This window comes from Ursus americanus, chromosome 11 (genome assembly GCF_024610735.1).
Source record: "Ursus americanus isolate L20-20 chromosome 11, mUrsAme1.1.p, whole genome shotgun sequence".
NCBI classification, from domain to species: domain Eukaryota; kingdom Metazoa; phylum Chordata; class Mammalia; order Carnivora; family Ursidae; genus Ursus; species Ursus americanus.
In genome coordinates, this window is record NC_142137.1 from 36,145,885 (window position 1) to 36,165,416 (window position 19,532).

The 19,532-nt window shown below is 35.0% G+C and overlaps 1 protein-coding gene across 3 annotated transcripts in view; it reads right to left on the bottom strand.

The window, feature by feature from the left end:
• Positions 1-19,532, bottom strand: part of TBC1D32 (TBC1 domain family member 32) — a 214,071-nt gene that overhangs the window by 99,403 nt on the left and 95,136 nt on the right. For all 3 annotated transcript variants that reach the window (XM_045798573.2, XM_045798571.2, XM_045798572.2), the window contains one exon: positions 10,791-10,879. In XM_045798573.2, coding sequence (XP_045654529.2) covers positions 10,791-10,879 — 89 coding nt within the window. The remainder of the gene's footprint in view (positions 1-10,790; positions 10,880-19,532) is intronic.

Genomic DNA, 19,532 nt, shown 5'->3' on the forward strand with positions numbered 1-19,532 from the left:
ACATAGGGCCAAAAGATCCTCCAGTATAAAATGAAACGAAGGGATGTGATACAAGGAAAAAAGCTAACATGTTACCTGATGTCCTTTAGCTTATTGTATGTTTCCACAAACATGAATAGGACATAGTCCCTGCCCTCAAGAGCATGAAAACCTCAAGACTATAAAAACATAATTGGAAAGAATGACTGTAAGGCATCTTGACATTTATGTCATAAAGCACTACAATGTATGGGTCAGGTATCACATTCTCTGGAACTAGACTATCTGGGTTCAATACTAATTACTAGCTGTGTCACCTTAAGTGAATGGCTTAAATTTTCTATAGCTCAGTTGAGTCATTTGTAAAAATGAGAGATAAGAGTACCTAGTTCACAGGGCTGTTTTGAAATTAAGTGTTTAAATGTGAAACCAGTATCAGTACCTAGGACATAATGAGAACTATGTAAGTACTAAGCTATGCCGTCACAGAGGCAACAGTATATCTTTTCATGGTAGTCCAAGCATTTATTAGTAGATATATAAAAATGAAGCAAGTGCAAAATCATGCAATTATTAACTTCAGGAAAAATAAAGTACTAGGAAAAATGAAATATAGTATAGTATACTACTTGGCCCATAAAGAAATAATATTTATATAGACATAAAAATGTAAGCTTTTAATAGTGACTTAATCAGGTTTGTGATAAAACTATACAGCAGGGAGAGAGGGAGAGCAGAGGACATCTACATCCTAAGCTTCTAAATCACTAAAGACAAGCTAAAATCTAAAGTTTAAAAATCAAAACACAGTATAAACATGTTACTCAAAAATCCAGAGATGAATGCCAGAAAAAACCAATTCAAGGAGTCGAAAGTGACAGCTTCTGAGGACTGGGAGTGGGGAGAAGAGAAGGATGGAAAGAGGATTACTCTTTGCTCTTAAATGCTTTCCCCATACTATTTGGCTTTTTAAACTATATACCTTTATTACTTTATTTTTTTTTAAAGATTCTATTTACCCACTAGAGAGAGAGAGAGAGAGCATGAACAGGGGGAAGGAGCAGGGAGTCCGATACAGGACTCGATCCCAGGACTCCAGGTATCATGACCTGAGCTGAAGGCAGAAGCTTAACTGACTGAGCCACCCAGGCACTCTATACCTTTGTTACTTTAATAAAAATAAATAAAAAATAGTGTTTGGTAGATGTGACACAGACCATGAACTAGTATCTTTTCTAGCTGCTCTGCCAAAAAAGATAAATATAGATTCTGTGCTGGAAGTGGAAAGTATATTTAAGCCACACAGAATCTGGAACCTTACTCAGTCCTTTACTTTTGCTCAAATAGATAAAAACAAATATATTTGTTTTCTAAGCTCTAAATTGCCTTTTTAAAAAAGTTCTTTTTACCTTATTAAATTTTATCTCTAATATAATGAAACTCAGTAATGATTTAATTTTTGTCATACAGAAAAATGTTTTGGGTAAAGAAGTCATAAAAAGAAAAGATTTAAATGCCAATTTGGCATCCCAAATGAGCTTATCTTGCTTATATAAGAAACCTGAAACAAAAATTCCTCCCGGGCAAAGGATTTAGGCTTAACAATAGGAAACTTGTATTACTGACTTACAAAAATGGAACTATTCTTAGGGGAGGGAGAAAAGATAAATCAAAGTATACTCAGACCTTCAAGGCAAAGACTGTTAGCCAGGGTCACCAGACTCCTAAGACGTGCAAGATTTTGTGCTAAACATTAAGAATCAAATTGGTCACTGTTCTTAATAGATAACAATGTACTGTGGGGTGCCTGGGTGGCTCAGTCACTTAAGCGTCTGACTCAATTTTGTCTCAAGTCATGATCTCAGGGTTGTGAGACTAATCCTTTTACTTGTTTTAGAATGTATCTTGTATATGACAAATTCCCCCAGGAGTCTGCTAATAACCCAAATCAAACCTCACCACACGAATAATTCTCTGTTCTTAAGTACTACATACTTTGTATGTCACTTTCAAATATTACGTCATTAATATGAGAAAGTGGGCACTGCCCGGGGTATCTAGAATGGTTCTGTGACGTTTAGTCTTAGCTACCATCTCCACTTGAAGAAATTTGAACCATGTTCTTTGTTTACCTCATGCCTGAAGTCACAAGCCCTTTCTCTTTATCCTGACACTTTTTCCTAGGATTTCTTCCTTAAATACACTGAATCAACACATTTCATTTCTACTAACATTCTATTTCCATGTATGCATTATGATAAATTCCATAAGTTAGTCATTAACTCTGTAATCAAATGCACTGGTTAAGATATACACAAACAGTACAAAATGCAACACAAAAGATTTCCTTCTGATCACCACATACAAACTAGCTAGCAGAAATGCAATGCCCAATTCCTCACCTGTTGATCAAAACCAAGAATGGGACATGGATTACACACACACTAATCATACCTCCAAATCTGGAGATTAAAGTTTCTGATGCATATAGAACCATACCTGTAGAGGAGAAGAGGGGAGTAGAGTCAGTTTGCCAATAAACCTATGTGAGCAGAGGCTGTAGAGAGCCTACTCACTTGCTCTAGGTACCAAATTCATATATATTTCAGAAGTGCTCTGGTATCTCCTGAAGCTAGAGGCTAGTTTGGACTTCTGTAAGTACAGAGTATAATTTCTGGATATACTGAGTTTGCTGAACTTGCATGTTGTGCAGAGCCTAATGTTCAATAAATCTGAACATATGATCAAGGGAAAGTTTAGGGATTGATACGTAGATACAGGGTTATAGTCAGTAAAGAAGGGATAACTGAAGCTACTGCAGAGGAAAAGAGGTAAATGCACTGAGGACATTTGATTGAAAGGGTAAAGAGAGGAAGAGGAAAAAGAATTAGCAAAAACGAAGAAAAGAGAATCCAGAAATAAAAAGAGAACAAAGTCACAGAATCCCCAAGAAAGACAGCAGATGGGGGCACCTCGGTGGCTCAGTCTACTAAGCATCCGACTCGATTTCAGCTCAAGTTGTAATCTCAGGGTCATGGGATCGAGTTCCGTGGTCAGACTCTGCACTGAGCATGGAGTCTACTAGAGATTATCTCTCTCTCCCTCTCCCTTCCCCTCTGTTCCTCCCAGCTCATGGGCGCTCCCTCTCTCTAAAATAAATAAATAAAATCTTAAAAAAAAAAAAAGACCGCAGTACAGCACTTAACAGGAACGCAATAAATATTTTCTGAATGAACACCTTAATAAAAGGAAAAAGTGTCAATAGTGGGTGGAATATAAAATGGTACAGAGAGGTAAAGTAAAAGCAGTCATGAAAAGAGGGAAGATAGAAATATATAGGATTTGAAAATGTGTCTAAGTTTTTAACATAGCAAGTCCATTTCTAAGGATTTGTGGTAAAAATAAATTATGGGCATAGAGATATTTATAAAAACATACAATAATTTTAAAAAAATAACCTACATGTCTAAACACAGAAAACTTCATTCATATACTAGAATATTATTCAATCCTTTAAAATTATGGTATACGTGAACATTTATAGATATGGATGATTTAAAATTAAATTTAAAAGGAGGTGTTAAAACAATAAAACTCCTATTTAAGAAAAATATCCAGTTATAAAATGAAAAATTTTTATCTCTAAGAGAAAGACTAAAAGCTATTACTTTGTTTTCATTATTTTCTAATTATTCTATAAAAATGGGAATTCTTTCATTAAATAAGAATTTTGAATCCTTTACTGATATCAATTAGTAATAGATCATCTGTTTTCTTCAAATTAAATTAAATATTATATATGTATTTATGTACACAAGTACCTGTGTATACAAAATCCAAAATGTGGATGGTTTTGTAGTCAGATTATATCTAATTTCTGATAGTAAAAAAGATTACAAGAGATAATTTTAAAATTGCTTATTACTAATGTTAATCAAATTTAAGTCTAGTTAGCATCTGGGTCACTGGGAATAAATCTCGTGATTTGTTGTGATGGAATATGAACACTTACCTATGTTTGCTAAAATAACCACGCTGATTCTAAACTGAAAATTATTTTTTACTTTTCATCTTAAAGTCATCTTACAGGTCAGACTTTTTACAAAGAAGGTAGTCATACATAAAACTGTTATACTGTGGGGCACCTGGGTAGCTCAGTCAGTTAAGCATCTGTCTGGGCTTAGGTCATGATCCCAGGGTTCTGGGATAGAGCCCTGCGTTGAATTCCCTGCTCAGTGAGGAGCCTGCTTCTGCCTCTCCTTCTGCCCCTCTCCCTCTACTCCTGTTCACCCCTGTTCTGCCTTCTCTCACTCTCTCTCTCTCCCCCTCTCTTAAATAAATAAATAATCTAAAAAAAAAAAAAACCTGTTATACTGTGTATATAACTTACTGTTGTGAGTAAATGTAAAATAACTGAAATAGCAAGTGATACATTTTAAAGGGTGTTCTATAAAAAGATTTCAGAGTTTTTTTGTTTTTTAAGAAAACTAACCAAAGGCCACATTAGAGTTTCAAATAAGGAATAAGTTTTAGGAGAACTGTATTAACATTTCTTTAACCGTATTAAATTTTAAAGTGTATATTTAATGAGGAATTACTACATAAGATTTAAGTTGTTAAAAATGTGCAATTCTAGAGTCTGTAATTACAACTTAATTTGTAGTTTCAAATAAAGAAAACTATTAATACTGAATGATATAATTCTTTCTCCATGGAACAGTTTTTTATATTGAAATAATTTAGGCATGAGCATAACATTCTTCTGACCTAAAGATGGTTAAATATATCTTAAACTACTAAGCTATGATGAGCAGGATCAAAAGTTTCCAGGGGATGTGACATTAAGCAAAGGCAATGAAAGCAAAAGTAAACAAGTGGGAGTATATCAAACTCAAAAACTTGCAAAGAAAATCATCAACAAAATGAAAAAACAACCTATTGAATGAGAGAAAATATTTGCAAATCATATCTCATAAGGGGTTAATAATATTCAAAACATTTAAAGAACTTACACAACACCAAAAAAAAAAAAAAATCCAATTCAAAAAATGGGCAGGGGATCTGGATAGACATTTTCCCAAAGACGACATACAGATGGCCAATAGCTACATGAATAGATGCTCGACATCATTAATAATCAGGGAAAGGCAAATCAACACCACAATGATATCACCTCGTACTTATCAGAATAGCAGTACAGTTGGTGGGAATGTAAATTGGTACAGTCACTAGGGAAAACAGTATGGAGGTTCCTCGAAAAATTAAAAATAGAACTACCACATGATCTAGCAATTTCACTTCTGGGTATTTATCTGAGAACAAAGCCACGAATTTGGAAAGATTTATGCACCCCATGTTCACTGCAGCCTCATATACAACAGCCAACATATGAGAACAACCTAAATGTCTACCAATGGATGAATGGCTAAAGAAAATGCAGTATACATACTACAGAATACTATTTAGCCATTAAAAGAATGAGGTCTTGCCATTTGCAACAACATGGATGGACCTTTAGGGCATTATACGAAGTGAAATAAGTCAGGCAGAGAAAGAAGTACTATATGCTCTCACTAACACATGGAATTTCAAACAACCAAACTCATAAATACAGAGAGTAGACTGCTATTTGCCAGAGGTGGGGAGTGGGTGGTGGGGAAAATTTGTGAAGAGAGTCAGAAACAAACTTAGAGTTAAAAAATAAATCAGTCATGGGGATGCAATGTATAGCATGGTGACTGTAGTTAATACTAATACTGCACTGCATATTTGTAAGTTGCTAAGAGAGTAAATCTTAAAAGTTATCATCACAAGAAAAATAATTCTTAACTATGTATGGTGACAGATATTAACTAGACTTATGTGGTGACCATTTCACAATACACACAAATATTGAATCATGTTGTAACCTGAAACTGATATATGTCAACCATACATCTCAGTTAAGCCTCAACTTTGGAAAAAAAGAAATTATATAGGATAAGAACCCCAAGGTGCTTTAATTGTTGTCTGTAAAAGACAAGGTTCAAGAAAATAATTTGCACCCAAACTTTTCAATAAATGTACACCTTTCTTAAACAAATAAAAAAAAAAAAAACCATCAGATTTAGCAAATAAATGTTAACCAAATAACCAAAAAGTACCCAGCAATACGGGACATGAAAGTCAAAGAAAATGATATTCCCTTAAAGTTTAAGTTTTAGTCAGGGTGAGAAATAAATATCAAATTTGTGGGAATGACTATAAAGGCAAAGAACATGCAGGAAAAAGACAAGATCAAAGTGCACTCACAAGCCACGGAAGAAGTAATTCATAAAGCAAGCTTTGCCTTGAAGGATGAGTCAAATTTTAAGATGACAAAAGTGAAAACAATATTCAAGACAAAAAAATAGGTATATAGGCAATAATAAACACTGCACTTGAGGAGATAAGAAGTCTAACCTATTCAGCATTAGTTCAGGCTGAGGAAAGGTGGAAAATATTGTACATAGGAGAGATGTAGGTATATTATGGAGCTCCCTGAAAGCCACATAAAGTCTAGAACCGCCAGTTATTTAAAATGGGAAGGTGGGGAGCTCTGTAAGGATGTGTTTCTTTTCTGCATTAATTACCTCACATTTTTATTACCTTAAAATCTGATTCCTCATTAGGTAGTAAGGTTAAAGAGAATAAGCACCACATTTTGTTTACTCATCATTACATCCCCTACATCTAACACAGAGCATAACAAGCAGCCAATAAATACTGGCAGAGTAAATGAAGTAGAGAAGAGTAAACTAACAAATTATAAATATTAACCTGCAGTCATATTAAAGAAGTGCCGCATATCTCATGTCACTACACTAAGAAACCTAGATTAGTTTAGGGGCGCCTGGGTGGTGCAGTCATTAAGCGTCTGCCTTCAGCTCAGGGCATGATCCTGGCGTTATGGGATCGAGCCCCACATCAGGCTCCTCCACTATGAGCCTGCTTCTTCCTTTCCCACTCCTCCTGCTTGTGTTCCCTCTCTCACTGGCTGTCTCTATCTCTGTCAAATAAATAAATAAAATCTTTAAAAAAAAAAAAAAAAGAAACCTAGATTAGTTTAATCTCCCTTCTGGGTAGAGAAGAAAATAAGATCAAGGACTTAGGAAGGCAGGTTAGGAAATGGCAAAAGAACATTCTTCTAACACAGGTGGACACAGGGAAGGTGGGAGGCCAATGAGAGCATTAATGTCCTCGTCTCTCATAGTAGAGAGTCAATCAATACTGTCTCAAAATGAAATACTATGTTCAAACCACTTGAAATGTTTTACATAATCTTTTTTCTCTTAAACTGAGAGGAATCTCTGGGGAAATAATAACCCCTGGAGTGAAAAAACAGTTATTTGAAATTCAGCAATTTCTTCTGTCTCATTAGTTTTTCTTTTCTATAAAAATCAGTTAGCATTTAAAATGGAAACTATATGATTCCGTTTTTATAAAATAATCTCCATATATCTATTTTTCTGTATGTACATGCACAGAAAGATGCCCAGAATAATTTTCCTCAATGTTAACGTTACTTTCAGATGTAGGTGCAGGGGATTAAGAGTATGCTTACTTGATGAGCACTACATATAGAACTGTTGAATCTCTACATAGTACACCCAAAACTAAAATATAACACTGTACGTTAACTAGACTGGAATTAAAATTTTTTAAAATAATGCTACTTTCAGAGTTAGGAAGAATGTAACTTAATGTATTATAATTTAGTCTCCTGTGTTGGTTAATTTCTTTATAATGAAGATAAATCACTGTTTGAAAAGCAAAGAAAAAAAGTAAAGATGACTTTCAAGACTGAGCAATTGAATAGTTGGTTGGGCCACTTAATGAGATGGAAACAGAAGATTTATTTTGTTTTGTTTGTTTTTGTGTGAGAAGATCCAAAAGTTCAGTTTTAGACATGTTAAGTTTGTGATATCTGAGAAATATATGAATTGAGATGTCAAGAGAGAGTTGTATATTTGAACCTGGTAGCTCTGAATAATAATTTAGGTTAGGGATAAAAATTGTGGGGGACCTACGGACATACAGGATACTTAAAGGCAAAGGTGTAAGTGGATGAACTTGGGGCAGAGCAAAGAGGAAAAAAAGTGCAACTGCACAAAGTCTTGAGTATTTCAAATTCCAAAGATTGCTTAGAGAATGCAAAAAAGAAATATAGCAGCTATGGAAGTGTCACAGAAGCAAAGAGAACTTTCACACAGAAAGAAATGGTCCACTATATCAAATGCTGATAGTGATAATAAGAGAATCCAAAAGAGAAGAATCTATTACATTCATCAGCATAGAAGCTACAAGCAACTTGAGCAGGATGTGCAATTCTGACAAAGTTATAGAGTCAACCTCAAATCTAAGTGGGCTGAGAAGTAAAGAGAGGTGAGCAAGTGGGGACAGTTTGTGCACACTACTTGCTACGGTGAGAGGGAGAGAAACAGGACAGTGACTTCAGAGACAGGAGGTCAAGGGAAACTTCTTTCTGAGCGTGTTTCACTGTAAGACGAAACATCTGAAGGCATGTCTGCACCAGATACAAAATTAGAAAAGGATAGGCTAGAAGTAGAAACAAAAAGGATAGGAGGGCTAATCAAGGGAGCAACCTTCTCGATGTATTAGTCATTTATGATACAAGATTTCTAGGACCTGAACAAATAAAAATTCAGAAATTTACAGAGAATGTGATGCGATTAAAAAGTGAAAATCCACATTTCACTAAGCCCTGTATTATCCTCATCTAAGTGCTATGGCAAACCTACAGAAACTGTATTAAACTTACCCTTACTCAGAGAGGGGGAAAAATGAATGGAACAAACAGTGCTATGTGGAGAAGGCAAATACATTCATGAGATGATCTACTGAAAGGAACAGTACAATAAAGGTACAATTAGAAACAAAACCATTGTAGAAAGTAAAGAAAATGGTATTGGTAAGAATCCAAAACACAGAGAAACACAAGATTTATAGAATACAAAGCTAGGATATAAATTATCACTATTGGGCCCCAATGACCAATGCTAGACTGAAATTAGTAGAAGTAAATTATCTAACCTCAAATGTATGACTTAAAAATATAACTGAATATTATGAGCATGACCTTCGAAATGCAATGAAATAAACATATTGTCAAAGAAAAACTTGTTAAAAAGCATAAAAAATAAAATACAAACTTTTCTCAGAAAGTGATTTGGTCTTTTTCTTTCTCTTATTGCTGATGCTGTAAACATAGCAAATCACTTGGCAGCATGTAGAAGACTACTGGGGTACTGAAAGAATGAAGACAAAATGTACTTCCTAGTCAAACACAAAAATCATATAAAGCAAGCAGATATAAAGAAACACTTGAAGTACTATTGCTACTACATCTATTAGGAACATTTTTATAGTGCTTGCTACATGCCAGGCACTGTTAATAAGTCCTTTTAATTTTTCTTTTGCAATTATGATAACAGTTCTATGAGGAAAGTAACATAATTTTCTTCCGTTTTACAGATGGCAACTGAGATCCCAATTTACACAACTGGTAAAGAGCAAGCAGTCTTGACTCCAGAGTCCATGTTGCTAATCTAACCACCACACTACACAACTGTATTACATGAATCGACAATGCCATGGCAAATTCTTCATAAAGAACAGAATGACTCCATTTGGATATTGCACTCCATTTGAAAAAAGCACGTGCCATGCAAATTAATATATTTTATTCCCAGGGGCATTTTACTTCTTGGATGGCTTTTTACATGACTTAAAATTCTATTATTATTTTTTTAACAAGAATACTAGACAAAAATACTATTCTTTATACACACACAAAAAGACATTCATTCATTTTATCAGTAAAAGGAGGCTAGAATCTATATTCTATAACTAGAAAACTCAGAAATATACTTGCTATGCAGAAGCAAGTTCTACTGAATAGATTTTTCCTAGTATTCTTCATCATTGCTTGCTATATGATGTATCTGCTGCTATACATGAAAAGTTAAAATGTAATGTGAAAATACATTTTGAGATAACGGACACACCATTCAAAGAACTATAATAGCTACAGTTTTTCTACCTTCTTTGCACTAAAAAGTCCAAAAATGAAACTCAGCTATTAATGGTAAAAAAAAAAAATTGAGTATAAAATCTATAATATATATACTACCATCAGAGATTCTAATTTTAGAAAAGTGATTGCTTTATTTCTTAGGTAGAGCATTCTCACTGACCCCCTCCATGTTGGCTAAAAAAGCTACTTTGCTAGTAGAAAGGGGGAAAAAAAAGAATCACAAACCTATGAAAATGGAAAATGTCTCTAATTCAGCTGTTTTTAAAAGTCGTAATTTATAAGTAGGAAAACAAATTATAGGTCTATATATGACCAAAAAGATTTAAACCTTGGGAAAACTGAGATTAAGGAGCAATGGTTAACAACAAGGAGCAAACTTGAGCCTCAAGATAAATTATGCATTTTCAGGCCTCTTTCATGTCTCTCTTAGGAGTCCCATCAAATACCAACCCAGGGAAGCCCCAGTTGACTCCTGAGTAAACTGAAGAGTCTGCAAAATGCCTCTGTAAATCAAACAAAAGTGGAAGACATGGTAATAATACAGAAACTAAATGTAGACAAAAGCCATTATATAAAAACCTAATAACTGTATTTATTTTGTCTATAAAGTTACAACTTACCTTTAAACATGCTTAAAATTAGCTCATTTTAAATACTTTTTGAAAGTATATAGAACATATGCTTAACTGTTTCTGCAAGACAGAAAATGTACCTCAGGTAATATTTAACACCTTACCTTAGACCGAAGATGTGTGATTGTTCATAGTTGAATAAAGAACGAATCTTAGCTTCTGAATTCAAAATTATAAGTCTATCTATAATATCCTAAAAAAGAAAGATTTGGAGTGAGACTGTGCTTGACCGAAACCATTTAAAGAAAAACCAACTCAACAAAGATTTATTTAGATTTTTGGTTCTCAAACTTGGCTTTACATTTGATCACCTAGAGAGGGGTTTAAAAAAAAAAAAAAAAAAAAAAGATTACCAATGCCCAAGTCTCAACCTTAGAGATTCTGAATTAATTGGTCTAGGTGTGTCTGGGCATTAAGATTTGTCAAAGTTACTGACATGAGTCATCTCATGTTTAGCCAAAGTGGAGAATCACTAATTTCTACCCCATTCTGGTACTGTGTTGCAACCAGCTAAATACAGATCAAACTGCTAAAAATATAAACTACTTTGAAAAACAAATACGAAATCTACAAATGTGAAACATGAACAGTGGACTTGAATAGTTTTATCTAGTAGCTGAGATTTTGTTGACAGTCTCTGCTCATGAAAATCAGTGGTTTCCAACCCTGGTTGAACATTAGAATCACCTAGAGAAATTTAAAAAAAATTATATATACATATACATATAGGAATAATGCCGAGGTTCTACCTCAGACCAATGAAGTCACTATCCTTGGGGGTAAAATTCTGACATGAATATCCTTTTAAAAGATTTCCAAGTTGTTGCAATGTGTAGCCAGGCTTAAAAATCATGATGCAAGTGCAGAGAGAACCTGATGACCCAGGTACCACCAGCCGTCCCAAGCCCTGACAATGTAAGCCTACTACCACTCTCTAAAAGTCTTTCTTTTTATAATGCCCTGCTTTGTGTATATCTTTGGGTTTAGGCCTAAGAAATTTATTCATAGACGAATACTTGTCTCTCTCATTGTTCATTTTCCCGACCAAGAAATGTGCTACCTTCCAGTGAGTTCAAATTGAAGACATTTCTGTGACCTAAAGGTCAAAAGAAAGATTTTGCTAGGGAGTAAAGTCACGTAATATTTACAGACATCTGTGTGGATGATAGTACAAATGCCATATCATCAAATAAATAAGAAGCATGGAAATGACTTTGCAAGGTTGAGGAAATAATCTTTCAACATTTGAAAAACATTTGAAAAATACAAATCGAAACATAGTAAAAACTGGATTTTGTGTCAACTTGTATAGTAAAAGTTTATACCTAACACTTAGGAATGCATATATTTATCATTCTACAGATATCTTAAAAATGTGTGAGTACTAGCACAAGAGTTTAGAATCAGCAAACATTATGTAAACTCACTAACAATGAAGAATAAAAAGATTGCTATCTTAAAACCTGTCATTTTGTCTTCTTCTTAGCTTGGCGCTCCTTGTTTCAAACATTATAATGGAACATGAATTAAGTAACTCATTCACATTCCCAGCTTCACATTCAGATTCTCAGTAATTAACCCACTCTCTTCTTTTCCTAATTTCTCCTCTGACAGACCTGATTAGCTATAGCGACAGAGCCATGGAGCTCTCCTTGGCTTGTCCAGGCACCTGGATACTATTAAGTACTCTTTGCCATATATATGGACAAACTTGTTTGCCAGGTGTTTCTTCAAATAGGTAGACATTTTTACTGCTTAAAATAATTTAAGAAATTGTCACTGTTTTATCATAATCTCCACAGATTAATCTAGAATTATGTATCACTGGCCTTCTCTTATCTGACAGAAGAAAAGCTGCCAATCAGTTCTACGCATAGTAGCTTCTGGAAAGATTACTATAGATTTCTCTTCATTAGTAGGATGCTAGTATAGGTGACTGAAATTTGTCCAACTATCTGAACACTTAGCTCAGACTTTGAGAGCTGGTGACACTTTGGGACTCTATAAAGTTCTAGTTCTAAATCTAAATACTAGACTAAATATTTTAAGAATAAAAGAGATAGAGAATGTATTACCAGCAAGCTAATGGAAGAGTAGATTGCAGTGATCTATCAATGATAATGCATTTTCAGAGAACAAATGTTACGGTAAATAATTTGTTCTTTAAAGAGGATTACATTGATGGATCACCACTTAGGGAAGAAAACGAAACTCCTGGGAAGCCTGCCTTATGGAGACTCACTTCAGTTTCTAAGCGCTGCAACATGTGTCAATAAGGCAATCAGTTTTCTAAATCAAGCAGCATCTTTGTAACAATGAGCTAGTGACAAGTAAGGCCTGGGACTCAAAAAAACAAAAACAAAAACAAATCAAGTCTGAAATTCTTTTTAAAGGATACTGTCCAGCTGGAAAATACATTCAATGATCTAGTAGGCCAGAACGAGATCCGAACTAGGAAAACAAAGGAATAGCCATTCACATAAATACATACATGCCTAAGGGTCTGCTGTTTACAAGTGTCCCAAAGGTGATGTGTGTTTTATCTGACCCTTTTTACTTCAGAAAGGGATAAGTGAAAGGTGAGGGATAGATCAGTTATAATGCCAATACTCCTCCACCTGCACCACTAGGAGTGGCTTGTGACTGATTAGCCCATGAACATCCACAAACAAAGCTCAACCTTTAAGGTTCTTCCTTGGGATTTTTCAAGGGGGAGGAGTCTTAACCCATTTTGGTTGCTCTAACAGAGTACCACAGACTGGGTGGCTTATTAACAACAGGAACTTTATTTCTTACAGTTCTGGATGCTGAGAAGTCCAAAATCAAGGCACCAGAAGGTTTTCTGTCTGGCAAGGACCCACTTTCTAGTTTATAGACAGTCATCTTTTCCCTGTGCCTTCACATGGCAGAAGGGGTAAGGAATTTCCCTAGAGTCTATTTTTTTTTTCAATTAGCCACAATTGCACCTTGGATAAAGCTTATTGGCTATGATACTGCCACTCTGCAAAACTGGAGTCTATTATTTCTAATCACTTCCTGAAGGCCCACCTCCAAATATCACATTGAGGATTAGGTTTCAATGTATGAATTTTGGGGGTATACACTCAGTCTATAACAGGGAAATAGAGGAAAAGGCCACTCTCCTGTTTGGTGGCACAGTGAGTTAAATTGTGACCCCAACAAAAGATATGTCCACATCCTAATCTCCAGAACCTATGATTGTTACCCTATTTGGAAAAAGAGTGTTTGAAGAGGTAATTAAGAATTCTGAGATAAGATCATCCTGGATTAACCCAAGTGGGCCCTAAGACTGTGACAAGTGTCCTTAGAAGGGAAAGACAAAGGGAGATTTAAAACAGATGAGGGAGAAAGCCTTGTGAGATTGACAGCAGAAATTGGAGTTACATAGCAACAAGACATGAAATGCCTGGAACAACCAGAAGCTGGACGAGGCAAGGAAGAATTCTCCCCTAGACTCTTTGGAGGGAATGTGGCCTATTAACACCTTGATTTTAGACATCTGGCCTCCAGAACTGTAAGAGAGTAGATTTCTGTTGTTGTCAGCTACCCAGTTTGTGGTCGTTTGTTATGGCAGCCCTAGGAAACAAAGACAAGGGGAAATGGTGAAGTTGTCAGTAGAAAGTAACAGGTAGTCCTGTGTACTCTCCTATAGAGAACAGCATCTGGAGAAGAAAACAGTAATGATAATTATACCAGACAATTCTATAGCATTTATTACCCGCCAAGCAGTGACTTAAACTTTTATATTTCATTTAATTCTCACAACAACCCTGGGGTAGGAACGTTATTGCTCTCTTTTAACAGAAAATTAAAAGTTTATCTTGTCTGAGGTCACATAGTTTGTAAAAGGCAGAACTGGGAATCTAACCCAGGCAGTCTGGCTTCAGAATATAAACTCTTAACCACCACACTATGTATAGCTTTCAACAGAGCCAGGATAGATGGCAGTAACAGGACAAGATGACAAAGACAGACAGACAGATGTGAACCTGACTACATTCGAGGTTCTATTTCTACTCGTCTTTGTTTTTTGTTTTGTTCTTTGCTCTCATATATAATGAAGTCCACGAATATTTTATTTAGCATATACTGCACATCTACTGTGTGACAGGCATTATGCTAAATACTACAAACATATTCTCAGGGTTGAAAAAGAGCTTCAAGATTATGTACTACAACCACCCAATAGGTTCTTGGATCTGATCTGCAGTACCTTCACCAAGAAGAACTCAGGATGAAGAACTCACAGAATCCCAAGGCAGCCTATCCCACTTCTAGTCAGCTCTCACAATTAGCAAGTTCTCCCTTAGGTTCATTCACTATTTACAGTCCTCGGTTATGTGAAGGGAACTATAATCAGCTACCACCTCTTGTTAAGAACATGGGATACTCCTGTCGCTGGTACTAGCATCCAAGTTTCCCAGGAAGTTATCTCCCACACTGTGACTCCACACAAACTGCAGATGTTTATTAGGGCCAATACATTTTCTTATGCAGGTCAATGAATTTCCTCTTCTGCTGAAACTAATTCAAACTGAGTTTCTCCAATAACCAAAGGGGTCCTACCTAACACATCACTTATATAGCTGCAAACTAAGTGATAGGAACTGAAAAGCAATCAAAGACTGTATGTGTTAGAGGGACAAAATATTTTGTTACTGACCTTTAACTTACTAAAGTACAACTTGAGAGCTATTTGCAGGACCTAGAGTTCTGGTAGATACCTGATATGAAGTCATGAGAAGTTAAGATCTAAATTCCCTAAAATATAAAGAATTCCTCAAAACTAAGAAAAAGAAAACAAATAGAAAATTAATAAAAATAAATTGAAACACCACTGAGAAGTCATCAATGGCCATTAAGCATATGAAAAAAATGTGTTCACAAGAAAAACATACATTAATACTTTTCTCCTGTCAGACAGATATCTAAACCTCTTATCACATAAACGTCTTAATGAAACTGCTAGAAAACAGTCACTACTAAATTTCATTGATGGGAAAGCAGAAAGATTATTCCCTGTAGAAAAAAAATCTAGCAATATATACTAAAATTACATTTGAATTTACCTTTCAACCCAGTGATCCCACTTCTAGATATCTAGCCCAAAGATACTACAGCAGGCAGAATTCAAGAGCCCCCAAGATTCTCAGGCCTTTATAGACTAATATACTTACTGCTGTGAAGAGATTTTTGCAGAAGTCCTTAATTGATTTTAAAATAGGAGATTATCCAAGTGGCTCTGATATCATCAGAAGAGCCATTTAAAGGAAAAGAATTTTCTTGGGCTGCTCACATAAGAGGAAGTCACAGAGATTCAAAGCATGAAAGGGATTTGACAGGACAGAGGTTGTTCACGGTCGAAACGGAGGGGGCCACAGGACAAAGCCCCAGGAGTAACTCCTGGCTGACAGCAAGCAGAATGCCAGGCACTTTAGTCCTACAACCTAAGAAACTGAATTCTGCCCAGGATTAATTTGGAATTTCATTTTTCCCCAGGGCCTCCAGATGAGTACTTAGCCTGGCCAACATCTTGACTTCAGCTTATAATACTCTGAGCAGAAAACCCAGGTACACAGTGCCAGACTTCTGATGTACAGAACTGTGAACTCATAAATGGGTAGTTTTAATTTGCTAAGTTTGTAGCAATTTGTTATGCAACAGTAGAAAAAACATATAGGCACACTGGTAAATACAATAAATATAAACCAAGCTATTAATTTTGGCATAACTTATAATTGCAAAAACCTTAAAGAACCCAGTGTCCACCAACAGACGACTAGATGAGTAAACTCTAGCACATCCACACAACAGTATACCACGCATTTGTAAAAAAACAATAAGGGAAAAGCTCTATATACTGGTATGCAGTAATCTCAAATGTACAGAATTAAAAGAAAAATGCAGAGACAGGACGGTGTTTAGAGCATACTATCTCTTGCTTAAGTCTGGAGGGAAAGAAAATATATTATTTTTTAAAGTAATAACTATAAAGTGGCAGTTGAAGGATAAACCAAAAACTAACAAAAAGTGTTAGCTATAAGGCAGTGAGTGCTATAAAAAAAGAACTTTTTGCAATGATGGAATGTTCTCTGTCTGTGCTATGTAATGTGGTAGTCATTGGCCACCTATGGTTAGTGGGCACTTGAAAATTTGAAATGTGGTTAGTACTTAAAGGAAAGAAATTTTTTATTTAGTTGTCATTAATTTAAATTTAAATAGCTACATGGAACTAGTGGCTATCATAATGAAGAGCAAAACCTACACACGGGGAGAAAGGTCAAAGAGGATTACTATCTAAGTACCTTGTTACATACTGGAGTCACATATTTTAAAAGAACATTAAATCATATAATAATTGAAAAGACAAAATTAATACAAAAGGTAAAGCAACCTCTCAATTTAGAACATTCTAAAATAAATCTATCAAGTTAGTGGCATAACCAGGCAGAACAGAGATTTACTTACTTCAAGTAACTTTAAAACACAACATTTTGATTGTAAATCCCTGGTGGCATATTCTAAGAACAAGGCTAACTGAAATGAAATGTCAATATGCATGCACTGATCTTATTTTATTCTGAAATTATATGTACACTGTACAATAAAAGCAAATAAGTAGTTTTGTTCATGTCATTAGTAACCAAGATTTTCAGTGAAAGAGAAAAATATAAGAAAAAATATCAATATAGGCTTATGATGAATTTCTCTTTAAAAAAAAAAAACACTTATTCTCTTCAGCTATCCACTGAAAGGACTAGAAATAATGACAACCCTAAACAATGAACATTTTTAGTGTCCAGGTTATAGTTTCTAAATAGAATTTCCTAGTAAAAGGAACAACAACTCTTTAAAGATGGCCGATTCCAGGACTGAGCCAGAAAATGTATACAATGAGCCCAGAGTATCTCACATGAGAAAAAAATATATCAAACAGGAATAACTACATGTCAAAAGGACTCTGTAGCCAAGGAATATCTTGATTATCAAAACCAATAATGATTAACTGCACTGGACTGAAACATACACAGATAAAAACTAGAAGCTCATATAATAAAAAAAATCCCTTTTGGAGATTACTAGACCAATTCACTACTCTGAGAATTTATAAACAGTCAAGCATTTATTCTGCCATTCCTGAAAAAAAACTTTTTCAGGGTTTCCTTTATTAAATAATTCCAGTGAAATACAAAGAGAATGGCAGAACTAAAATCACCATTTCACATCTCCTAGTGAAACAGTGAATCAATGCAACCCAGGACAAATAATCCAGTTTTTCCAATAAATCAATGGCATGGAAACAAAGAAAGAACTGTTTTAGAAAAGAGATGTAAAAGACATAATGACTGAATGTAATGTATAGACTTTGTTTGGATCATGACTTGACCAGCTGTAAAAAAACAAACAAACAAAAAAAAAAAACTTAAGAAAAAGGAAACTTCTATATAGACCACATATTAGATAATATTAAGGGATTAGAGCTAACATTTTAGATGTGATTAATGCCATGATGGTTTATAAGGTGGTAATTCAAACAAAAGCAAAAACAAAACAAAACCCAGAGGTCCTTATTACTTGGAGATGCATACTAATACTAAATTATTCACAGATAAACTGACAGTATACCTAAAATATGCTTTATAATTCTCCAGGAAAAAAAAATGCAGCAGTAAAAGAGAGGAAACTGGTTAAGAGTAGGGGAATAGATGGCAGAACACTGACAGAATGTTGATAAAAGCTAAGGTTTAGTGTTGGGTATATGGGAGTTCATTATACCATTTTTTAAATGCAAGTTTGAAAACATCCACAAAAGAAAGCCCACCCATGAATGTGTGCATTCACACACACACACACACACACACACACGCACACGCACACACATGGTTCCTCAGTTTAACTTCCTAGGGTTCCCGCCACAGGACTCCCAAAGAAAACAGAAGGATACTGAATTTAAATTGTTTTGAATAAAGCCTAAGAAGGGCCAAGATCATTAAGAGCCTATCAAATAATTAATAAAACAGTGAAGTTACTGAGAACCTACCATGCTCACAGTAGCTAAAGAAAAACAAAACAACTTGCTAGAGTTTTTGGGCAAAAGACAAAATACAGTTCCTCTCTTCATGGATTTTACAGTCCATTAGGAGACACAAATGCAAAAGTCATTATACAATAATGTGGTATATGAGACAACTTCATAGAAAGAGTAAAGCACGAAAAATGAGGAGATACTATCTAGCCGAAAGGCAAGGTTAGATAGCTTCCAGACCCTAGAGAAAGGAAGAAACTTGTACGAAAGACCCTGGAAGTCAGAGAGTGGGAGATGACAAGGGGAAAAAAATGGCTTTGAGAAAAAAGGAGAAGCTGTATGTCAGGCAAAGGAACATGGCTACGCAAGGAGGCAAAGGGAAATCAGCAAAGATTTTAAATAGAATTATTACATCTGGTTTTTATTTCTAAAGGACCACTTTGAGAATAAATCAGCATAAGGCTAAATTATAGGTTGAGACTGGGGGAAAAAAAGCAGTTAGGATCTCACTGAAGTAATCTAGACAGCAAATGAGAGTCTGAGCTAAGGTGGTCTTAACAGGAATAAAAAAAGGTAAACAAAATGTAGTTATTAGGGAGGCAAAATCTATACATGGTGATTAATTGCACATATAGAAAGAGAAGTCAACAATGACTTCCAGGTTTCTAGCTCATTCAGCTGTGTGGATGATGGCGCCATATGATGAGACAGGAAAACAGGAAATGGAATTAATTTAAGATAGAAAAAAAAAAAAACAGAACATTACAGTTCTAGAAGTGGTAAGACTAAGATGCCCATG